The 20,698-nt window shown below is 45.6% G+C and overlaps 1 protein-coding gene across 2 annotated transcripts in view; it reads left to right on the top strand.

Moving 5' to 3' along the window:
- The window catches only part of KLHL17 (kelch like family member 17), a 102,826-nt gene that overhangs the window by 40,012 nt on the left and 42,116 nt on the right, over positions 1-20,698 (top strand). For both annotated transcript variants that reach the window (XM_073585345.1, XM_073585346.1), the window contains exon 4: positions 2,587-2,808. In XM_073585345.1, the coding sequence (XP_073441446.1) occupies positions 2,587-2,808 (222 nt within the window). The remainder of the gene's footprint in view (positions 1-2,586; positions 2,809-20,698) is intronic.

Here is a 20,698-nt window from a genome sequence, read left to right as displayed (position 1 = left end):
TCGAAAGTGGCCGCGTAGACGATGATGTCGTCGAGGTAAATGTTACTTCAAAATTCAAGTCCCCCAGGCATCTCTCCATCAACTGCTGAAACGTCCTGGGGGCATTAGTCAGGCCAAAGGGCATCCGGTTAAACTCAAATAGTCCCATGGGCAATATGAATGTCGTCTTTGGTCGGTTGTGTTCAGCCATTGGCACCTGCCAATACCCGCTGGCCAGATCCAGGGACGAAAAGTACTTTACCTTTCCCAAGGCAGATATGGATTCCTCAATTCTGGGCAATGGGTAGGAGTCTACCCTCTTCTTGCGGCAACGGGCAGTCAACTCTATTATGCAAATAGGACACTATTATTGAAGCACACGTCCCCCCAACATGTTTCACTGCAAATATGGCGTCATCAGGGGATGGGACTAAAACTAGAATAGGCCATCAGTTGAAGAAGCTGAGATTATTTTTCACGAAGTGGCAGGATTGCTGCCTAATTACTGTCAAATTTCAGGTGGTGTCTTTTTGCGCCTTTTTCTTTTTTCATGTGTTCAACACTTTTTTCCCTGTGACAGTTCTCATTATTACACATAAGTTAATTTATGGGGATCTTTAGTTTGATTTATTTGCCTGTGTAGATTGGGGATTGGTTGTTACTGACATCTGGTGAGAATTTCATGTCTATAGCACCTTTAAAAATATATTTAATTAGAAAATTGGTGACGTGTTCGATACTTATTTCGCCCGCTGTGTGTTTATATATACGGTGTATATACATGAGAAAGGGAAAAAAAAACCATACCAGCTATATATTAAAAAAAAAAAAAAAAAAAGGCAAATGATGGGCGTATTCCTAACCTGGATAGTAGAAACAAAAACTGGAAGCAGCACTCCAAAACTAATGAAAATTATAGGACATGAATGGCCCATGTGGTGATGTTACGGCGCACAGTGTGAACCTTTCACGAGTATTTTTTCTTTATAGTGATCTGTACTAAAAACATATTTATCTTTTTTTCTTTTTTTATATACCGAGATGTAGATTTAAAAAAAAAAAATTATGTATGTACAGTCATGGCTGAAAGTGTTGGCACCCTTGAAATTGTTCCAGAAAATGGAGTATTTCTGCCAGAAAATTATTGCAAATACACATTTTGTTATACACATGTTTATTTGTGTGTATTGGAAAGACACACACACACCCAAAAAGGCAAATTGCACATTTCACACAAAACCACAAACCAGGCCGGACAAACTTGTTGGCACCTATCCAAAATTTTAGGTAAACAATTTTTGTTTCAAACATGTGATGCTGGTTCAAAGTCACCCGTGGCAAGTAACAGATGTGGGCAATATGAAAATCACACCTGAAAGAGAGAAAAAGGGAGACGTCAAGGTCTTCTTTTTGCTTTTGCCATTACAGAGAGTCAGATTTTCTTGTGTGAGGTGTCAGTATGTATTTTAATTTGTGCACCAGGGGTGTAGCTGTATTGTATGAGCTGCTTTAGTAATGACAGAGTTGCATTGACAGGTCTATATTTTAATAAAATTCTTCAGGGACTGATGCCGTGTTTTGCTAATCATATATAATCACATCAGTGGTGTAGCGTGAGTTGGCCACGGCAAGGCAAATATTTTATGCCCCCTAACCCTTGGATCATAAGCAATGCTCGCTTTTTTTTCCATCAGTTTATAGATGAAACCCTTTTCTCCAAAGCATTAATGTAGTTTATAGTAAGCCCTTTAATTTTTTTCAGCTTCATACAGAAGGCTGACATAAAATGTTAAAAATTATATCATTAAGATACAACCCCAATTCCTAAAAAAGTTGAGACACTGTGTAAAAAGTAAAGAAAACAGGAATAGTAATAGGAATGTAATGATTTGGAAATCTCTTATAGCCATGTAATGTTCACGAGGGAAAATAGAATACAGATCAGAAGTTGGACATTGGACATTTTTCCACTTTATTTGAAAAACTGTGAAGTCATGTTGAAATTGTGAAATTGATGATAGCAAAACTTCTCAAAAGTTGTGCATATGAATTAATACTGGCTGCCTTGCTTGGCCGCGGTCATGTTAGCTGCTGCTTATGCAGAACCGAGACGTCAATGACAAACTTACTTACTGCCTGCCTGGCAGGCAATCACTGTACCCATGAGCCACTCCAAAAATAAGTGCATACGCTGTGCCGCCATCTCCCAACAATACAACAGTGGTTAGTATTGTGCACAAGATCCATTACTGTATTGCTTGGCCTCTGTTATCGTAGCTGCTGCCTATGCGGAGTACAAAAGTCAATGACAAATTCATTGGCCACCTAGCAGGCAGGCACTCGCTGCACTCATGCGACACGCCAAGAAGAAGTGACAGTGGAGAGTTGCCGCTGCTCCCCAACAATACTCCATTGGTTAGTATTGGTTCTTCCTGTATAGTCTGATGCAAGAATTTTCTTAAACTTTATGCAATGTTCAGTGATGACCCCTTGACCTCCAACACTGAATCATGCTGAATTATCACACAGCGCGTTGCAAACTTTGAGCAGTTGTGTACAATCACATTGCAGAATCACCGACTGACATCCCAGGTTTTCTACTTCCAGACTCTGCTGCCGGCCGCCAGTCTCTTGCAACTGAACGGAGTGAGAGATGCCTGCTGCAAGTTCCTGCTCAGCCAACTCGACCCTTCCAACTGTCTTGGCATACGCGGCTTTGCAGACACACATTCTTGTAGCGACCTGCTCAAATCTGCGCACAAGTATGTCCTGCAACACTTTGTAGAAGTGTCCAAAACTGAAGAGTTCATGCTCCTGCCTTTAAAACAGGTAATCCGAATTGATATGTTGGTATTGTAGTATTGCAAAGAGGGCACCATATCTACCCATATATAAGTATAGGGGATTTTTTTGGGGTAGGTTCCGATGTAGCTGATTTGTTGCAAGAAATTCTGCACCCTAAAATTGTTCTATTCATGTGAATGGGACAGTTTCTGCCGCATGTGCCTTATATAAACGCCATTCAGATCTGTGGAGTATTACGAGAAATTCTGCAGCCGATCTAATTCCTAATTCCCAACCTTCCACATTTAGGGAGCTTCAATCCTAGAACATTTTGTTTTGGAAATTGGAAGTAGCAAAATCTTTGGGCACCTGGTTAACATTCGTAGTGTATAATCTGCATATTTTGGGATGTTGTTTATACAGTAATAGTAGAAAAAGTTTCTATAGGTTTAGAAAAACCATGGCCGAATCACAACGTCTCTGGTATTGTATAACGTCCCTGCCTGCATCACTGCATGGCTTTCCATCTCCCATCAGGCAGATACACGATCTTTCTTACCTCTCTGGGCCATGCTGTGAGTTCTGCCCTCTGCCTGCTCCATGCTGTGAACCTCATGTCCTTGGCTTGCTGTGTGCATACTTCCTGGCTGTGTGCTTAGGGCGGCGGCGCCTGCACTTCCTGAGTGTTAGAGACTGTGTGCACCTTATATGTCCCCAGCCTATTGCCAAGAGGTATCGTTTACTTAAGGCATCTCCACCCATAGGGAGCTTCCTGAGTAACAAACGACCTCAGTCCACGTTCTGCTACTGAGTTGCCAGGTCCTCTCCTGTTACTGCTTTTGCTTCTTCCACCCTGGGGCTGTACACCCAGGCCTGTTCCTGTTTCTTTTGTGTCTCGTTTCCACCACCCTGGGGGCTGCATACGCAGGCCTGTTCCTGTTTCCTGTGTGTCCTGTTTCTGCCACCCTGGGGGCTGCATTCCCACGCTCGAATCCTTCGTCCTAAACCTGCTCCCGTGTCCGTCCTTGTCTGTACTAAGTCCCTTTCTTATACCTGTTCGTATCCTTGCCTGTTTCCTTCCCTACTCAGCTGTGTGTAGCCTTGTGTCTACTCCTTCTGCTCTCCGCTCCACACCCTGCGGCTTGGCTCTTCTCTGCTCTCCGCTCTGCACCCTGCAGTTCTACTCTACTTTCCACTCTGCACCCTGCGGCTTCACTCTGCCCTCCGCACCCTGCGGCTTCGGTCTGTTCTCCGCACCTTGTGGTTCTGCTCTGCACCTGCCGTTCTGCACCTTGCGGTTCTGCTCTGCTACCGTTCCGCACCTTGTGGTTCTGCTCTGCTCCTGTCCCGCGCCCTGCAGTTCTTCATCCTTCTAATCTAAACTGGTTCCTAACAGATCTTATCCCTCTAGTCTGAACTGGTTCCTACCTGTTCCCATATCCTACTCTTCCCTGCCTGTGTTAATGCCCTACCCGTGACGGTTCCGGTTCCTCCATTCTGTTCCCACCTGCCTGAGTGCCAGCCATGCCCGCCTTCCTACTACTAGAGTGCCAGCCGTGCCCACCAGAGTACCAGTCATGCCCGTCTGTACTTGCCTGCACTTGTCATTAGTGTTCTGTCCCAAGTGGGATCAGCTGCTACAGCTAGACACCGCCCTGGAGTGATACCAGGTAGCTACCTGCCGCACAAGCCTGATCTCACCACTGGAGGCTCCAGTGAACACCAAGGTAGCGGCTTAGTTACGCTGCTCCAGGGTAGTCTGGTTTGGAACAATGAAGACATTTTATTCTATTTCTGGATATTTCCTCTAATTCCTTGTGTTGTTGGTCGTGTTTTCTTCTTTATATATCTAATATATAAAGCTCAATATGGGTGTGTATGTATGTATGTCCGGGATTGGCATCCGCACCGTCGCAGCTACAGCCACAAAATTTGGCACAGTCACACGTCTGGACCCCGAGAGCGTCATAGGCTATGTTGTGAGGCAAAATTTTAACCCTGCACGTTCCAATTCACCAAACAATTTTACCCCTATCTGCATAGTGGGGAAAAAGTGTATGTATGTATTGGCATCTGCACCGTCGTAGCTACAGCCACAAAATTTTGCACAGTCATACGTCTGGACCCCGAGAGCGTCATAGGCTATGTTGTGAGGCGAAATTTTAACCCCGAGTGTTCCAATTCACCATAAAATTTTGCCCCTATCTACATAATGGGGAAAAAGTGAAAGGAAAAGTGTTGGAGACAAATTGACAGCTGCCAGATGTGAACAAGGGGGACTAAAAGAATGAAAGCGATGGCGCCAAAGAGTATATACCGTACAGTTGCTAAGGTGGGGCCCTGACATGGGAAACTCACCACACACGGGGATATGAACACACACACAAAATGCGCCACACACTACCACATGCTTCCACAAATATACCACCCTCAGCACACATTTCACCACACATACACCAACCTCGCCACATAAAAGTTGAAACACAAAAGTCGCCACTCAAAACTCGCCACGCTGTCCCAGAGCTGTTTAAAAGATGAAAAATGAGCTGTGATTGGTTGCTATCAGCAACAGTTTTCTTTGTAGACAGTTGTGGTAACTGAGGCCTGTTATTCTTAGCATTTCTATGGTGTTATCGTCCTTCTGTAAAGCTGGAAATAGCACTTATTACCGTGCCAACACAGACCACCCTCTGACACAGACTGCAGGGGGAACCCAGTATCGCACAGGATAGGATTAAATACAAGGCTCAGCAGTCAGTATCACACAGAATAGGATTAGATACACAGCTCAGCAGTCAGTATCACACAGGAGAGGATTAGAAACATGGCTCAGCAGGCAGTATCACACAGGATAGGATTAGATACACAGCTCAGCAGTCAGTATCACACAGGAGAGGATTAGACACATGACTCAGCAGGCAGTATCACACAGGATAGGAATATGTAGATACACGGCTCAGCATACAGTATCACACAGGATAGGATTAGATACGCAGCTCAGCACACAGTATCACACAGAATAGTATTAGATACATGGCTCAGCAAACAGTATCACACAGAATAGGATTAGATACACTTCTCAGCAGTCAGTATCACACAGGATAGGATTAGATGCACGGTTTTTATGTGCAATGTAATCATTATAATTTGTTATAACTAACCACAGTTGATTACTATGCCCAGGCAACACCGGGCTCTTCAGCTAGTGTATATATTTCCACTATGTGCCATTCTGAAGGACATTGTCCTTGCTGACCCACAAGGGTGACAGATGGGAGAGACCATATATTTATGATGACAGTGCTAAACTTGGGCACCATACAGCTGGCACAGAAAAGGTTTTCACGTATGAAGAATAGAACGTGGGACCCAAAAGTTTTACTTTTATCGGGGTACTATAAGTGGAGGATGAAATAGGCAATCCATGGTGTTTCATATTTTGATGTCGGGATACCCATCCTACCACTGCGCACCACATTCTACCTAGAGTGCTGACCATAAGCTTTCTACATAATGAAGATGGTGTAGCACCCTGGCACCAGGAATGCCCATCAGTACCCCTGCTTTCCAATGGAAGTCTATGGCCAGTTTGTATGACTGGAATTTTTTTTAGAGGTTTATGAGATTCAATACAGCTTTGTGCTATGGATTTTCTGTGATTTGTCTGATAGTTCTATGAAGTATATTCACAGAAGCTTCTTCTGGGCTGAGGCTCAGTGTATCTGCCACGGCACTGTTGCAGGATATTCCAGGAGATTGACTCCTTCCCTAAAGAGGTGCCCAAGTTATTTCTGCTCCTGGATTACTTCTGATGGTGAAGATGACAGGACCACGTGCTTTGCTAAATCAGCCCTTATCTATCCCCTCCCACACCCAGGTTAGTGAGGATTTGTAATGTATAAGAATACACAACCAGACTAACAAGGCAAGACGTAAAGGCATAAATGAAAATACCAAACATAGAAATATGAACTCACAAACAGAGTGGAACACCGGAAAGTAAAGAAAGGGAAAAAAACAAATGAGAGGATGAGGCTATGCACACAGACAAATCACTAAGCAAAACTCTTCTTAACAATGCTTCATATGCCTCTTTAAACAACAAACACCCCCTACTGCAGAACCAGGCAGTATCCAACTAACACTGGCAATCCCTGATTCCCAGAGAAGAGTATATTTTTCAAAGGGGAGTGGCAAACACTGAACAGCTGAGACCATCAAAGCAGGAAAGCTTCTGGAGCTCGAACCTCCACTGTGAAGTGCTTCTAATTAGTGCAGAAATATGTGAAATCAGACACCGTTCTTCTGGCTCCTGTGTTTTGCAGTAAACCTGTGACAATATGCATAAGATCACTTGGGTACAAAAAAGAAAGAAAAAAAAGGAAACTATATTCTGGAAATGATCATTGACTTCTCTGAGAAAATGACCATGCTCTGTAATCTGTGCAGAGGTCATTGTGTAGAGAGGTAGGAAGTGAGCTATGATTATTAGCCAAGACCGGTTTAAGGATTAAGACTTGTGCTGGTCTTTGGATAACAGCACACCTCTCTTTTGCCTTTGTTTTTCCCTCCTTCCTTTCAAAGAGCTATATCTTTTTGATTCCTTGGTCCATATGAGTGGTGGATTTTACTGCTACCATTTTTTGGGTTCCATACGACTTTCTGATCTCTTTTAACATTTTTTTTTGGGAGGCGAAAAGTGCATTTTTTTTATTTTGATTTGCACTGTTTGGGACTGTAGGAAGATGGACCGAGCTAATGGTATCTTTCTCGTGTCAGGGACTGTCACCATTGTTGCCAGGGAAGGACTTTCTGACTGAAAGAGACCTTTGTGCCTGACTTTAGGGGGCGGGTCTGAGATAAAAGGGACAGGGCGCACCAGAACAGGGCCTTTGGCAGGTAGACCGAGTGTATTAAATGAGAAGGTTGACTCCTTCTCCGTAGACCGACGGCAACTAGCAGGCCCGCTTTGCGCTCTCTCATCCCCCGCGCGCATACAGACTGTGTACCTCCAGAGATCATTACTCCTGTCGTCTCAGACTTGACTAGGACAAACTATTCTCTACCTCTGACTCCTGCCTCGCTGTGACACATTGCTCACCAGACAGTGCACGCTGAAGCAGGTAGTGTAATTGTGGCCTCCACTCCGGGACTTCCTTCACCAATCACGGTGCTGCAGATACCCACTCAAGCAGTACCCTGTTCCAGGACCTCAAGACTACGCGAGGGAAGGCCAGGATACGTCGCCTTCATTAAGAGACAGTGTTTCACTTTTCTCCGGGACCATTTTGGGAACTTCACGCGTGACCTACGGCGCCATCATTGGATTTTCCAGCCTCCCCCGTCTGGAAACCATAGACTGATAAGTTAACCCGTTATTTGAACCCATACTATCTATAATATAACCGGCTAAGCGTCACTCTGTCCGAAGCCTTTATAGACAGCGCAAGCGCAACGCGCCTGCACAGTGTGACTCCAGACAGAATGAGGCAGCCAGCGGTGAGGAGTGTGTATGGCGCCGGAGATGGTGGTACGCGTACACACTGCATACCGCTATGTCCGGCGCAATACTTACCTGACTGGGAGGAGCGTTGTCGCGGCGCTTCTCTTCGGCCAAAGACCGGGCCAGGAGAGCGGCCGGAATCAGGCATGCGCATAGCGCGATCCGGCGCCATTTTACTGAAGACACATTTGCAGTGTCTTCAGCAATATGGCGCCGGACAGCGCTATGGGCATGCGCGTACTCCGGTGCCCCGGCCTACAGCAGAACGTGTCAGGCAGCGCTGGAGCACAGGGAAGAAGGGTGAGTATAACTTTTTTTTTTTTTTTTTTTTGTATGTGTGTAGTTTAATAGGGGTGAGGGGGACCATGCATACCAGGAAAGGGGGACAGGGGACCATGCATACCACGAAAGGGGGGTGACAGGACCATGCATACCATGAAAGGAGGGTGAGGGGACCATGCATACAAGGAAAGGGGGGTGAGAGGACCACGCATACCTCGAAAGGGGGGTGAGGGAACCACGCATACCATGAAAGGGGAGTGAGGGGACCACGCATACCACGAAAGGGGGGTGAGGGGACCACGCATACCACGAAAGGAGGGTGAGGGGACCACACATACTACGAAAGGAGGGTGAGGGGACCATGCATACCACGAAAGGGGAGTGAGGGGACCACGCACACCAGGATAGGGGGGTGAGGGGACCACGCATACCAGGATAGGGGGGTGAGGGTACCACGCATACCAGGAAAGGGGAGTGAGGGGACCACGCATACCAGGAAAGGGGGGTGAGGGGACCATGCATATCACAAAAGGAGGGTGAGAGGACCATGCATACAAGGAAAGGGGGGTGAGGGGACCACGCATACCAGGATAGGGGGGTGAGGGGACCACGCATACCACGAAAGGGGGGTGAGGGAACCATGCATACCACGAAAGTGGAGTGAGGGGACCATGCATACCACGAAAGGGGGGTGAGGGGACCATGCATACCACGAAAGGGGGTTGAGGGGACCATGCATACCAGGATTGGGGGGCGAGAGGATCATGCATACCAGGATTGGGTGGTGAGTGGTAGCATGCATATCAGGATTGGGGTGTGAGGGGACCATGCATACCAGGATAGGGATGAGGGGGCCATACATACCATTATAGGTATGAGGGGGGACCATATATACCAGAATAGGGATGAGGGGTGCCTTGCATACCAGGATAGGAGAGGGGCAGCACATACCAGGATGGGAGACCATATACCAATAAAAATACTCAGCACCCGGGTGTAGAACGGGTTCATAGCTAGTTACTCTATAACTGTATAAGCTTTGTTCACCTATATCCCCTTATCCTCTCTTTCCCTGCCTGGAGTATTCACTGTCATAACTCTTTATGAACAACCCTTTAACTCTTGCTCTGCCTCCTGCTTATCACTGCATCCCGCTTTTCTGCTAGAACCTAACAGGATAAACATAATATTTTATTACTTTGTGGTGATAGCAAAGATGTAGATGTGTTTTATCTTTTAGATTTTACTTGCCTTCCCTGAAAAGGCAGTGAAACTGACTAATATATAATATGTGCGTGTAATATATACTATACAGGGTGGGCCATTTATATGGATACACCTAAATAAAATGGGAATGGTTGGTGACTGAATTTGCAGAATGGGCAAAACAAAAATTGGAACAGGACCCTCAGTTTACACAGAACATTTTGTTCTGTGACGAGGCAAACTTTTTTGGGTGGGCCAGTTATATGGATACAACTAAATAAAATTGGAATGGTGACAGTTTTCTTGCATTGAAATCTGCTGCAATGACCCAGGTACTGTGTTCACCACACATTTCAACACAATTTCTATCCGCTCCTCACGTGTGAACCTCTGCGACATGTCAATGGCTGTAAACAAAAAGAAACTTGTATATAACTCATGAAAGACTAAAGTTACGTTAAAACCACATGACCCTCTTCCCTATACCAGCAGATGACATGGCTCCCCAAACCCTCACTGATTGTGGAGACTTCACACTAGACCTCAAGCAGCTTGGATTGTGGCCTCTCCACTCTTCCTCCAGACTCTGGGATCTTGATTTAAAAGGTCTAGTGTGAAGTTTGCACAATCAGTGATGGTTTGGGGAGCCATGTCATCTGCTGGTGTAGGTCCACTGTGTTTTTTCAAGATCAATGTCAGCACAGCCGTCTACCAGGAAATTTTAGAGCACTTCATGCTTCCCTCTGCCGACAAGCTTTTTGGAGATGGAAATTTCATTCTCCAACAGTACTTGGCACCTGTCTACACTGCCAAATGTACCAATACCTGGTGTAAAAACAACAGTATCACTGTGCTTGATTGACCAGCAAACTCACCTGACCTTAACCCCATAGAAAATCTAATGGATATTGACAAAAGGAAGATGAGTGACACCAGACCCAACAATGCAGACGAGCTGAAGGCTGCTATCAAAGCAACCTGGGCTTCCATAACACCTCAGCACTGCCACAGGCTGATCGCCTCCATGCCACGCCGCATTGATGCTGTAATTGATGCCAAAGGAGCCCCGACCAAGTATTGAGTGCATTTGCTGAACATACATTTCAGTAGGCCAACATTTCGGATTTTAAAATAATTTTTTCAAGCTCGTATTATAAAGTATTCTAATTTACTGAGATAATGACTTTTGGGTTTTCATTGGCTGTAAGCCATAATCATCAACATTAACAGAAATAAACACTTGAAACAAATTACTCTGTATGTAATGACTCTATATGAGTTTCACTTTTTGTATTGAAGAACTGAAATAAATTAACTTTTTGATGATATTCTAATTTTGTGAGATGCACCTGTATATGTCCATAGCTGTTATTTTAGTCTGTGATGATAAAGAAACTGCTGAAAAGTCATCAAGTTCTTTTTTAATTATTATTTTTTTTATATAGATGGACTCTATCTATCTCTCTATCTATCATCTTTTCCTAGTATTGTCTATCATCCATTACAAGAGAGAAAAAATATGCAATTCCCTGGGAAACATTGGCCAATTATGTGTATCGAAGTGATGAGCGAGCGTTCTCGGATAAGGTATTACCCGAGCATGCTCGTGCATTAATAGAGTATCTTCAGCGTGCTCGAATACTATGTTCGAGTAATGGCTGCATATCTCGTGGCTGTTTGATAGCTGCAACACATACAGATTTTACTTAACAAACAGCTGTTGAACAGCCATGAGACATGCAACTGCAGGGACTCGAACACAGCATTCGAGCAGGCCGAAAATCCTCTATCAACGCTCGAGCGTGCTCGGATAACCAGGGCCGGCCCGAGAGATTACGGCGCCCTAGGCGAAACTATTTTGTTGCGCCCCTACTATTCTTGGCAGTAGATGAAAACTTGGGATATAAATTTAGGGGAAAAATAAACCACAACTACAATGATTAATTAACTCTCTCCTAACTCTTTAATCTTATGAGAAGTTGAATAGGACAAATATATACAAAGTAATCAATAACACAAAACAAAAACGACAATAGGTAATTAAAATTTTTGTTTCCTTGCCTTTTTTTTTTAAAAGGATGACACTAAGTCACCGAGATTAATTTGTTTAGCAACTTCAGATTCTATCGAAATTGTTGCCAACCCAACCAACCTCTCTTGCGTCATATTTGCCCTTAAATATGTACACTTTTATTTCCATCCCTAAAGCTTTTTGCCTTTTGAAAAGATTTTTTATAATTTTTTCTATTTTTTTCTCTGGCGCCCCCTTTGGGTCGGCGCCCTAGGCGGCCGCCTAGTTCACCTATACGTTCGGGCCGGCCCTGCGGATAACACCTTATCTGACCGCACTGGCTCATCACTAGTGTATTGTAATTGCTTCCTACTCGGTCCGTTCATTGAAATCTCGGCCCGGTCGTTGGCAGAATCTGCCCGACTGTCGATGGTGAACTAGACGGCATTATACTACCGATAAACGTGCTTTGTACGGTATGAATTATTCATCCACATTAAATATGTTCCCGATAAGTAACACTTTGGGTCGCTGCTGATTCCCTGAAGTCGTCAACCGACCCCAGGTTTTATGTAATCCCGTGACGTCCAAGCAACGAGAGTCTCTCGGATAATTTCTATTCCATCTTCCCACACAGAATGTGCGTATTTCTGAAGCCCCCGCACACACAACTTAACCCAGGCCCCCGTGTATAATTGCCATGTCTCCCAGCAACGGCCTGTAAGACATAATACGAGGGGGAACTCCATAACAGGAAGCTGCGTGCGCATCAGCTGCAATTGTCCCCAGCTGTTTGCATTCAATGGATCCATTCCCACTGTGTTTCTTCTACATATTTTTAATGATTATTTGTGTTATCTCCCGCAAGCTCCAGTCACCGGCTGCCAGCGTCTCCGTCAAGCTGTTGTTTTGTCACATTACTGTGCGATATTTCCTGTTTTCGGCTGCTACTATGCTCCAATCCAAGATATTTTTATATTTTACCTTTTAACTCTTTACCTTCCATGTATTTCCACTTTATTTCCGTACTGATTTCTGCTCCGGTTTAGCACTTCTAATTATTATGTAGTGCTTTATTGCAGCAACCTGACGCATCACCTCCGCCACCTTCAATAATCCAATACTGATGGATTAATTACGATCTTATGAAAAAAAAAAAAAAAAAAATCTCGGCGCAACACACATTAATATATTCAAGTCCCTGCCGCTGACAGCTGTTTAACCCCTCAAAGACTAGGGAATTTTTCATTTTTTTGCGCTTCAGCTTTTCTTTTTCTTTTGCTTGTTTCTAAAAGCCATGATTTTTTATTTTTTCATCAGGTTTTTTTTTTTTCAATTGTAGCCGGACAAGTTGTAGTTTTGAATTACACTATTCATTTTACCATATAATATACTGGAAATCAGGAAGGCGGGGGGATTCTTAAGTGCTGTAAAATTGCAAAAGCATTTTTTGTCTTTTTTTTTGTACTATTTTGGGGTAGATATAGCATTTTATTGCATTTTTTTTTTAAGTGGAGCAGCCAAAAAATTTGCAGTTCTATTTTATTTTTCCGATGTAAAAATCTTTTATTTTTGGCAGTTAATTTATGGTTTAAATAATTTAAAGGGAACCTGTCACCCCCCTCAGGGCGTTTTTAAGTAAAAGAGCCACCTTCAGCAGCACTAAGGCTGCATTCTGTGAAGGTGACTCTTCTGTTTCTGACCCCTAGTAACACTGAAATATCAACTTTTATAAATATCTCCTCACACCTGTAGTGTGTCCCATAGGTATGGTGTGTCCCCCTGTATCAGCCACCTCCTATCCGTCCATCGTGCCTGTGACTTGTGCCTGGGCACCGCCTACCATCCGTTCATCATGCCACTTGTCTTGTGCGCCGCCACCTCCTCCTGTTTTGAATGCCGGCGCCTGCGCTGTGACAAGAGTTCTCGGGCATGCGCAGTGCGCGCTGCCCGAGAACAGACATCAAGCTATTGCGCCTGCATGTTGCTGAGGCCCCAGCCCCGCAGTGTGAATACATCATAACATACTGCGGGGCGGGAACTCTTGTCACAGCGCAGGCGCCGGCATTCAAAATAGGAGGAAGTGGCGGCGCACAGGGGCATGGTGGGCGGTGCCCAGGCACAATACAAGTGGCATGATGGACGGATGGTAGGCGGTGCCCAGGCACAAGACACAGGCATGATGGACGGATGGGAAGCAGCTGATACAGGGGGACACACCATACCTATAGGACACATTACAGGTATGAGGAGCTAGTTATAAAAGTCAATATTTCAGCATTACTTAGGGGTCAGAAACAGAAAACACCCTGGGGGGCTGACAGGTTTCCTTTAATATTTTGATTTATCTAACTTCTGTTGATATAATAATATCAAATATGATTTTTGAATTTTTAGAGTTTTTGTTTTCTATATTTTTAAAACATTTTTTCTTCTTTTTTAGTCCCTTTTAGCAGAATTGATTACTTACAAGATTTTTTAAAATTTTTTGCAGAATTGATTGTTTATCCTATAGATTGCAGTAATAGAGCAAAATCAGTCAATTTCTGTTTCAAATTGTTGATTCCGCACAAAAGTAAAAAAATGGCACGTGGATGAGTTTCACTTAAAACTCATCTTCGGTACTTTCATACTGTAAAGTGCTGCTGAAAATCTGCATGTAAACTTCAGATATGCAAAGTGTGAACCAAGCCTTTGAGTGCATTATGACACTGCTGATTTTGTTGCATCATGCCTGCATGTAAAAGATACGATTTTCTAATTGATTAGTAAGGTCCATGCAATATGGCAAGTAATGAGCAGTTTTAGTGTACAGCCAGGCAGTATGGCAACCTTATGTGTGCTCACCCACATCAGGTCCATGGATGTTCACCATGACGATTGAGGGTGTTTCAGCCGGATGCGGTTGTCCACACTTTCTGGCCATACCCTTACATTGGGATTGCATTATTTGACTTCTGCATGTGTCTTTGACCCTCACCATCAGCTGTTGCTGATGACCACACAATTTCCCTGTTAAATTGTATGTCTATTGGCCACCATTGGCTGGTTGTGATTATGCCATGTGTAGCAGCCATACTATGTGGTCCAAACCTTTCCTGTAAGACAATGTGGCCATAACAGTGAATGCCCGGCTGGGTTCATATCACGTCTTTGTCTACGTTAAGCCTTCATTTACTAGACTAAAGTGTTTGGCTAAAAATGACAGACAATGCCATAAAGGATGTGAAATAGAGTGCTTCATTACAAGTCCTGCAAAACCAACACCCTAGGGGTGAATAAAAATGTCAGTTTTATGATTCCCTTACACCTACAGATATCTGACCTTCCTCTGTCCAGTTACACCAAAATTGGTCTATATGAAGGACCATTTGGAATTTGTTGCAGGTAGTTGTAGGATAGGATTGGTATTCTGTGCCACTGATGTTAAAATTAAGAAATCCAGAAGATGTTGTACAGTATTGACAATACGATTTATTCTCAACGCTTTCGAAGTTGGACTAACTTCATCAGGAGTTCCACAATGAACCTAATGAAGAACCTCTTCCACAGACTGACACGTTTCGCAGTTGGACCAACCTGGTCCAACTGCGAAACGTGTCAGTCTGTGGCTCTCTCATAGAGAACATAGGAGCGCTCGTTCTGCCGAGTGAGCTCTCCTGTGTTTCGGAGACTCTGCATTATTCAGCCAGCAGCCATCTAACGCCTATGGCCAGCTTAAGTCCAGAATATCTGTTGGTGTCAATGGCTACCTCAGACCAATTTCATCATTTATAAGATTGGTCAATAATCTGTATGTGCTCCATTTACACACACAGTGTGCCTAACTTGTGATTATATTAGGCTGCACTGGTCCAGTTTACCCAGAACGATGTGCTGCCGAGAATGATCATGAGTCGTGCAGCACCACAGATAATGTCACCAGATGATTTAACATCCTGTTTCGTATGCACTTGGAGTGCAGGAACAGCAGTATGCTTTTTAAAAAATGTTAATAGGCACAATAGGGACATCGAAAAGGGATAGTCCATTAGTGAACAACCCCTTTAAGATTTGATTTTTGCAGCAATTGCTATTGGCTAATTGTCTCTCTGCCTTCTTGTTGACACTCATTGTACTTAGTGTTATGCATACTAGTTATATGTACCAGGCGGTGTAATTTTTTCTGTGCTACTTGCTACTTTTTAAAGATCCTCCTTGTTTCATTTTGGCACACTCAGTTTTTTCCCAATTTACTGTATATATATATACAGTGAAGAAAATAAGTATTTGATCCTTTATTGATTTTGCAAGTTTGCCCACTGACAGACATGAACAGTGTATAATTTTAAGGGTAGGTTAAATTTAACATTGAGAGATAGAATATCCCTCTGTCAAACTGTTAGGCATCGGGTTCCTGCAGCGGCTCAGCAGGAATCCAGAGCCTCACATTCTGCGGTCTCTCATTGTCTATCCACCGACCGCAGGGGAGATTACTCAGCAGTCTCAGCGTCTCAGATGCTCTGCCCAGACCTGCTCTGTGGGTCTGGCTGTTGCTGCCACCTTTGGGTCAGCAATAGCAATGCAGGCTGCTTTGCAGCAAAACACTCCAGAGGCTAAGTCCTCTCGTCGTGCTACTGAGCATGCTCACGAGATGATCTCCCATTGGAGATCGGGAGTCACATGCTCAGGTCCTTCTCCTGATCTCATTACTCCATCTCAGAGATCTGGAAGGTCCCGGAAGCGCACGGCTACCATGCGCTAGTATAGTCTCTAGTTGCTACTGTGTGAATGATGATGGATGTATGAACCTGCGAATGACTCATTGAGATCCCCTTCCTCTGATATTACGAGTGTGTATAGGGACTTAGCTTTAGAGTCTGTGGCAAGTCTTAAGCCACTATAGCATCCTCCACAGTGCTAGCGTCCGAGAGTGCGCCTGCTACCGGGCACTGTCGATCAGCGGCAGTATCTGTCGTCGCGCTGCAGTTTTCAGCTCTGCTCGGTGTCCGCAGTAGCGACGCCGCACGCATGGTAGGTCTAGACCGACGCTGACCCTCTGCCTTGTGTCCAGTTCCTGTGACCGTATACCATGCGTGCTGTGATAAAACACTCCGGGATCGCCTTTGCTGGGGTCAAAGGTCACGTGCATTCAGCATGAAACTCAGGCGCAGAGCTGGGATTCGTGTATAACCCTGGGTCAGGTTTATTAATGGTGAAAGCAATGCAAAAGGAAATAAAACATAAAACAAATCCTTGCCTGTCCGGCACTAACTAAACAATGGACAACCTAACTACCAACTGGCGGGCTTCTCCCGTCCAGCCAAACCACAGTTGCAGTGGGCACTGCTTCCACTCACGTGTGTGTCTCTCACAGACAGGCTCTCTGTGTTCCCAGGCTGAGACACTCACACAACCACCTTGCATCCTTTTATATCCACCTCCCATTATCCATTAGTAAGCAGGTGCGATACTGACCAGACTAGGCCACATAGGAAAGGAATCTGGGCGAGATATACCTGCCCTCATCCACTATTCCCACATGATTCTCACATATCCCCCCCCTTCTGCTCAGACCACTCCGGTCGAGCAATGACACCCGCCAAACAGTGCACTCGGGACAGGGCATCTGCTTTTCCCATCTGTACCCCTGGGCGGTGCTCCACCGTAAAAGTGTAGGCCTGCAGGGCAAGGAACCACCGGGTCACCCGGCTATTCCGTTCCTTGTTCAAGTGCATCCACTTGAGAGGGGCATGGTCAGTGATCAGCCTGAACTTTTGGCCCACCAGGTAATATTTGAGGGCCTCTAGAGCCCACTTAATGGCGAGGCACTCTTTTTCTACGACTGCATACCTTTGCTCGTGTTTATTCAGCTTCCTGCTGAGATAGAGGACTGGGTGTTCCACTCCGTCCCTCACTTGTGAGAGTACAGCCCCGATACCGGTATCAGAGGCATCCGTTTGTACCACAAACTCACTGCGGAAGTCCGGAGTCACCAGTATGGGCTGAGAGCAAAGTGCCCGTTTTAGGCTATGGAAGGCTTCTTCAGCCGCTAAACTCCATTTAATCATGACGGAGTCTTTCCCTTTTGTAAGATCCGTCAGGGGGGTAGCGATGGCTGCAAAATTGGGTATGAACCGGCGATAATAACCGGCGATCCCCAGGAAGGCTTGCACCTGCTTCTTGTTGACAGGTTGTGGCCAGTCCTGAACCGCCTGAATCTTATCAACCTGGGGTTTAACAACACCCCTCCCAATTACATACCCCAAATACCGGGCTTCTTCTAGCCTGATGTGACATTTCTTGGGGTTCGCGGTTAGACCTGCCTCCCACAGGTCGTCAATCACAGCTTGTACTTTCTGGAGATGAGTCTCCCAGTCCAAGCTGTAAATGACAATGTCATCCAAATAGGCCGAAGCGTACCGCCTATGTGGCCTCAAGACTCGATCCATCAGTCTCTGGAAGGTCGCCGGTGCCCCGTGCAGTCCAAACGGCATATACACATACTGAAATAAACCTTCCGGCGTAGCAAATGCCGTCTTTTCTCTGGCAGCCTCAGCCAGAGGGATCTGCCAATACCCCTTTGTTAGGTCTAGGGTCGTAATATACCGGGCTTTTCCTAACCGATCTATTAACTCGTCGACCCGGGGCTTGGGGTAGGCATCAAATTTTGAGACCGCATTCAGTTTCCTGAAGTCATTGCAGAACCGGATGGTGCCGTCCGGTTTAGGAATTAGCACAATCGGGCTGGACCACGCACTGTGCGATTCCTCAATGACTCCTAACTCTAACATTGCCTTCACTTCTCGGGAAACGGCTTCACGGCGCGCTTCCGGGATTCGGTAGGGCTTTACGTGAACTGTGACACCAGGTTCCGTTACGATGTCATGTTTCATTAGCATAGTCTGCCCGGGTTTTTCTGAGAAACTTTTGGTTGTGAAGTAGAAACTGCCTGACTTCCGTCTTTTGCCGCTCCGAGAGAGTCTCTGCAACCCGTACCTCCGGTATGGGATGCGAGCAGACAGGACGGGCCAGCTCCGCTGACAAGGCAGACCGATCCTTCCAGGGCTTTATCAGATTTACATGATAAATCTGTTCAGGTTTCCGTTTACCTGCCTGGTATACTTTATAGTTTACTTCACCAACTCTTTCCTTGATCTCAAAGGGGCCCTGCCACTTTGCCAGGAACTTACTGTCCACCGTGGGGACCAGGATCAACACCCTATCTCCGGGTGCAAACGTACGGATCTTGGCGCCCCTATCATAAATTCTTTTTTGGGCTCCTTGAGCCTGTAACATGTGTTCTTTGACGATAGGCATAACAGCCGCAATACGGTCCTGCACTTGTGTGACGTGATCTATCACTGTTTTAAACTGAGTGACCTGACCCTCCCAGGTTTCTTTTGCAACGTCTAACAGTCCGCGAGGACGTCGGGCGTACAATAACTCGAAAGGCGAGAATCCCATGGAAGACTGGGGTACTTCCCTGATGGCAAAAAGCAAATACGGAAGTATATAGTCCCAGTTCTTCCCATCCTTGTCTATAACCTTTCTCAGCATCTGCTTCAGAGTTTTATTGAACCGTTCGACCAACCCGTCTGTTTGAGGGTGATACACGGATGTGCGTAACGATTCAATTTGTAACAATCGGCAGAGCTCCTTCATTACCCTGGACATAAAGGGGGTCCCCTGGTCGGTGAGTATCTGTTTTGGTATACCGACCCGACTAAACACATGCACCAGTTCCTTGGCAATCGTCTTGGTGGCCGTGTTCCGCAAAGGGATGGCCTCCGGGTAACGAGTGGCATAATCCAAGATGACCAGGATATGTTGGTGTCCACGTGCAGACCGTGGAAGGGGCCCAACTAAATCCATCCCAATCCTCTCAAACGGGACTTCAATAATAGGTAGGGGTACCAAAGGGCTACAGAAGACTACAAGACTCACAATATACTCGAATATCGTGATGCATGCCTGGCCAAACAAAACAGTGTAATATCCTTTCGGTGGTTTTCTGGACTCCCAGGTGACCTCCCATCACATGTCCGTGGGCCAGGTCCAGCACCTGCCGCCGGTAGGGTTTTGGCACGACTAATAGTTGCACCGTATCTTCCCCTTTTTTCTCTATCTGATAGAGTAAATCATTCTCCAGAACCATGTAAGGATATGCCAGCCTAGAGCCAGGTTCTACGGGTACCCCATTTATCACTTTTACATTTGTCCTAGCCTGAGAAAGGGTAGGATCCTGTATTTGCTCGCTTTGGAAGTCATCTTTCTGAACTTCTAAATCCGGCAAACGGGGAGGTGGACGGCTGTCGGCCTCCTCCTCTTCCCCGGTCTCCTCCGTATCACTCGCCATGACTGAAAACGGGAACGGCAGGTCATTTCCCGCAGACTCTTCCCCAGAGTCTTCCGGGGAGACCTCTTCCAGGGGTTCGGGACCCACACGCGCCCTGGGAGAAGAATCATGTACACTATTACCCTGGGGTATCAACTGATTCTCCCACAATTGCCAGAAGTGGGGAAAATCCCGGCCCAGGATAACATCATGCAATAACGCCGGGACGAGTCCCATTTTATGTTGCACAGACCCATAGGAAGTAGTAATGCATATGACCGTGGTGAGGTACGAACAGGTGTCTCCATGCACACACGTTACAGAAAATTTGTCTGATGGTCCAGTCGGGGCTGACACCAGACTGGCCTTCACCAGAGTCACCACACTTCCCGAGTCTAACAATGCCACCACATTTTTGCCATCAACAGTTAAATCACACAAGTGTTTTTCCACATCCTTTTGACCGGCATTCACACTCACTACCCGTGCAACCATAGACATGCGGTTTTTAGAGTCTGTGACGTCGCACTGCATGGGTTCAGTAGTGACCGGACAGTTCGCAGCAATATGTCCCATCTCTTGGCAGCGGAAACACCTAGCGGGCCCCTTGCTTAGA

Source organism: Dendrobates tinctorius, unplaced genomic scaffold (assembly GCF_039654945.1).
Source record: "Dendrobates tinctorius isolate UK_male_01 unplaced genomic scaffold, ASM3965494v1 ptg000086l, whole genome shotgun sequence".
Classification (NCBI taxonomy): Eukaryota; Metazoa; Chordata; class Amphibia; order Anura; family Dendrobatidae; genus Dendrobates; species Dendrobates tinctorius.
The sequence above is the reverse complement of the archived record's forward strand: the minus strand, read 5'-3'. Positions and strand labels throughout refer to the sequence as shown.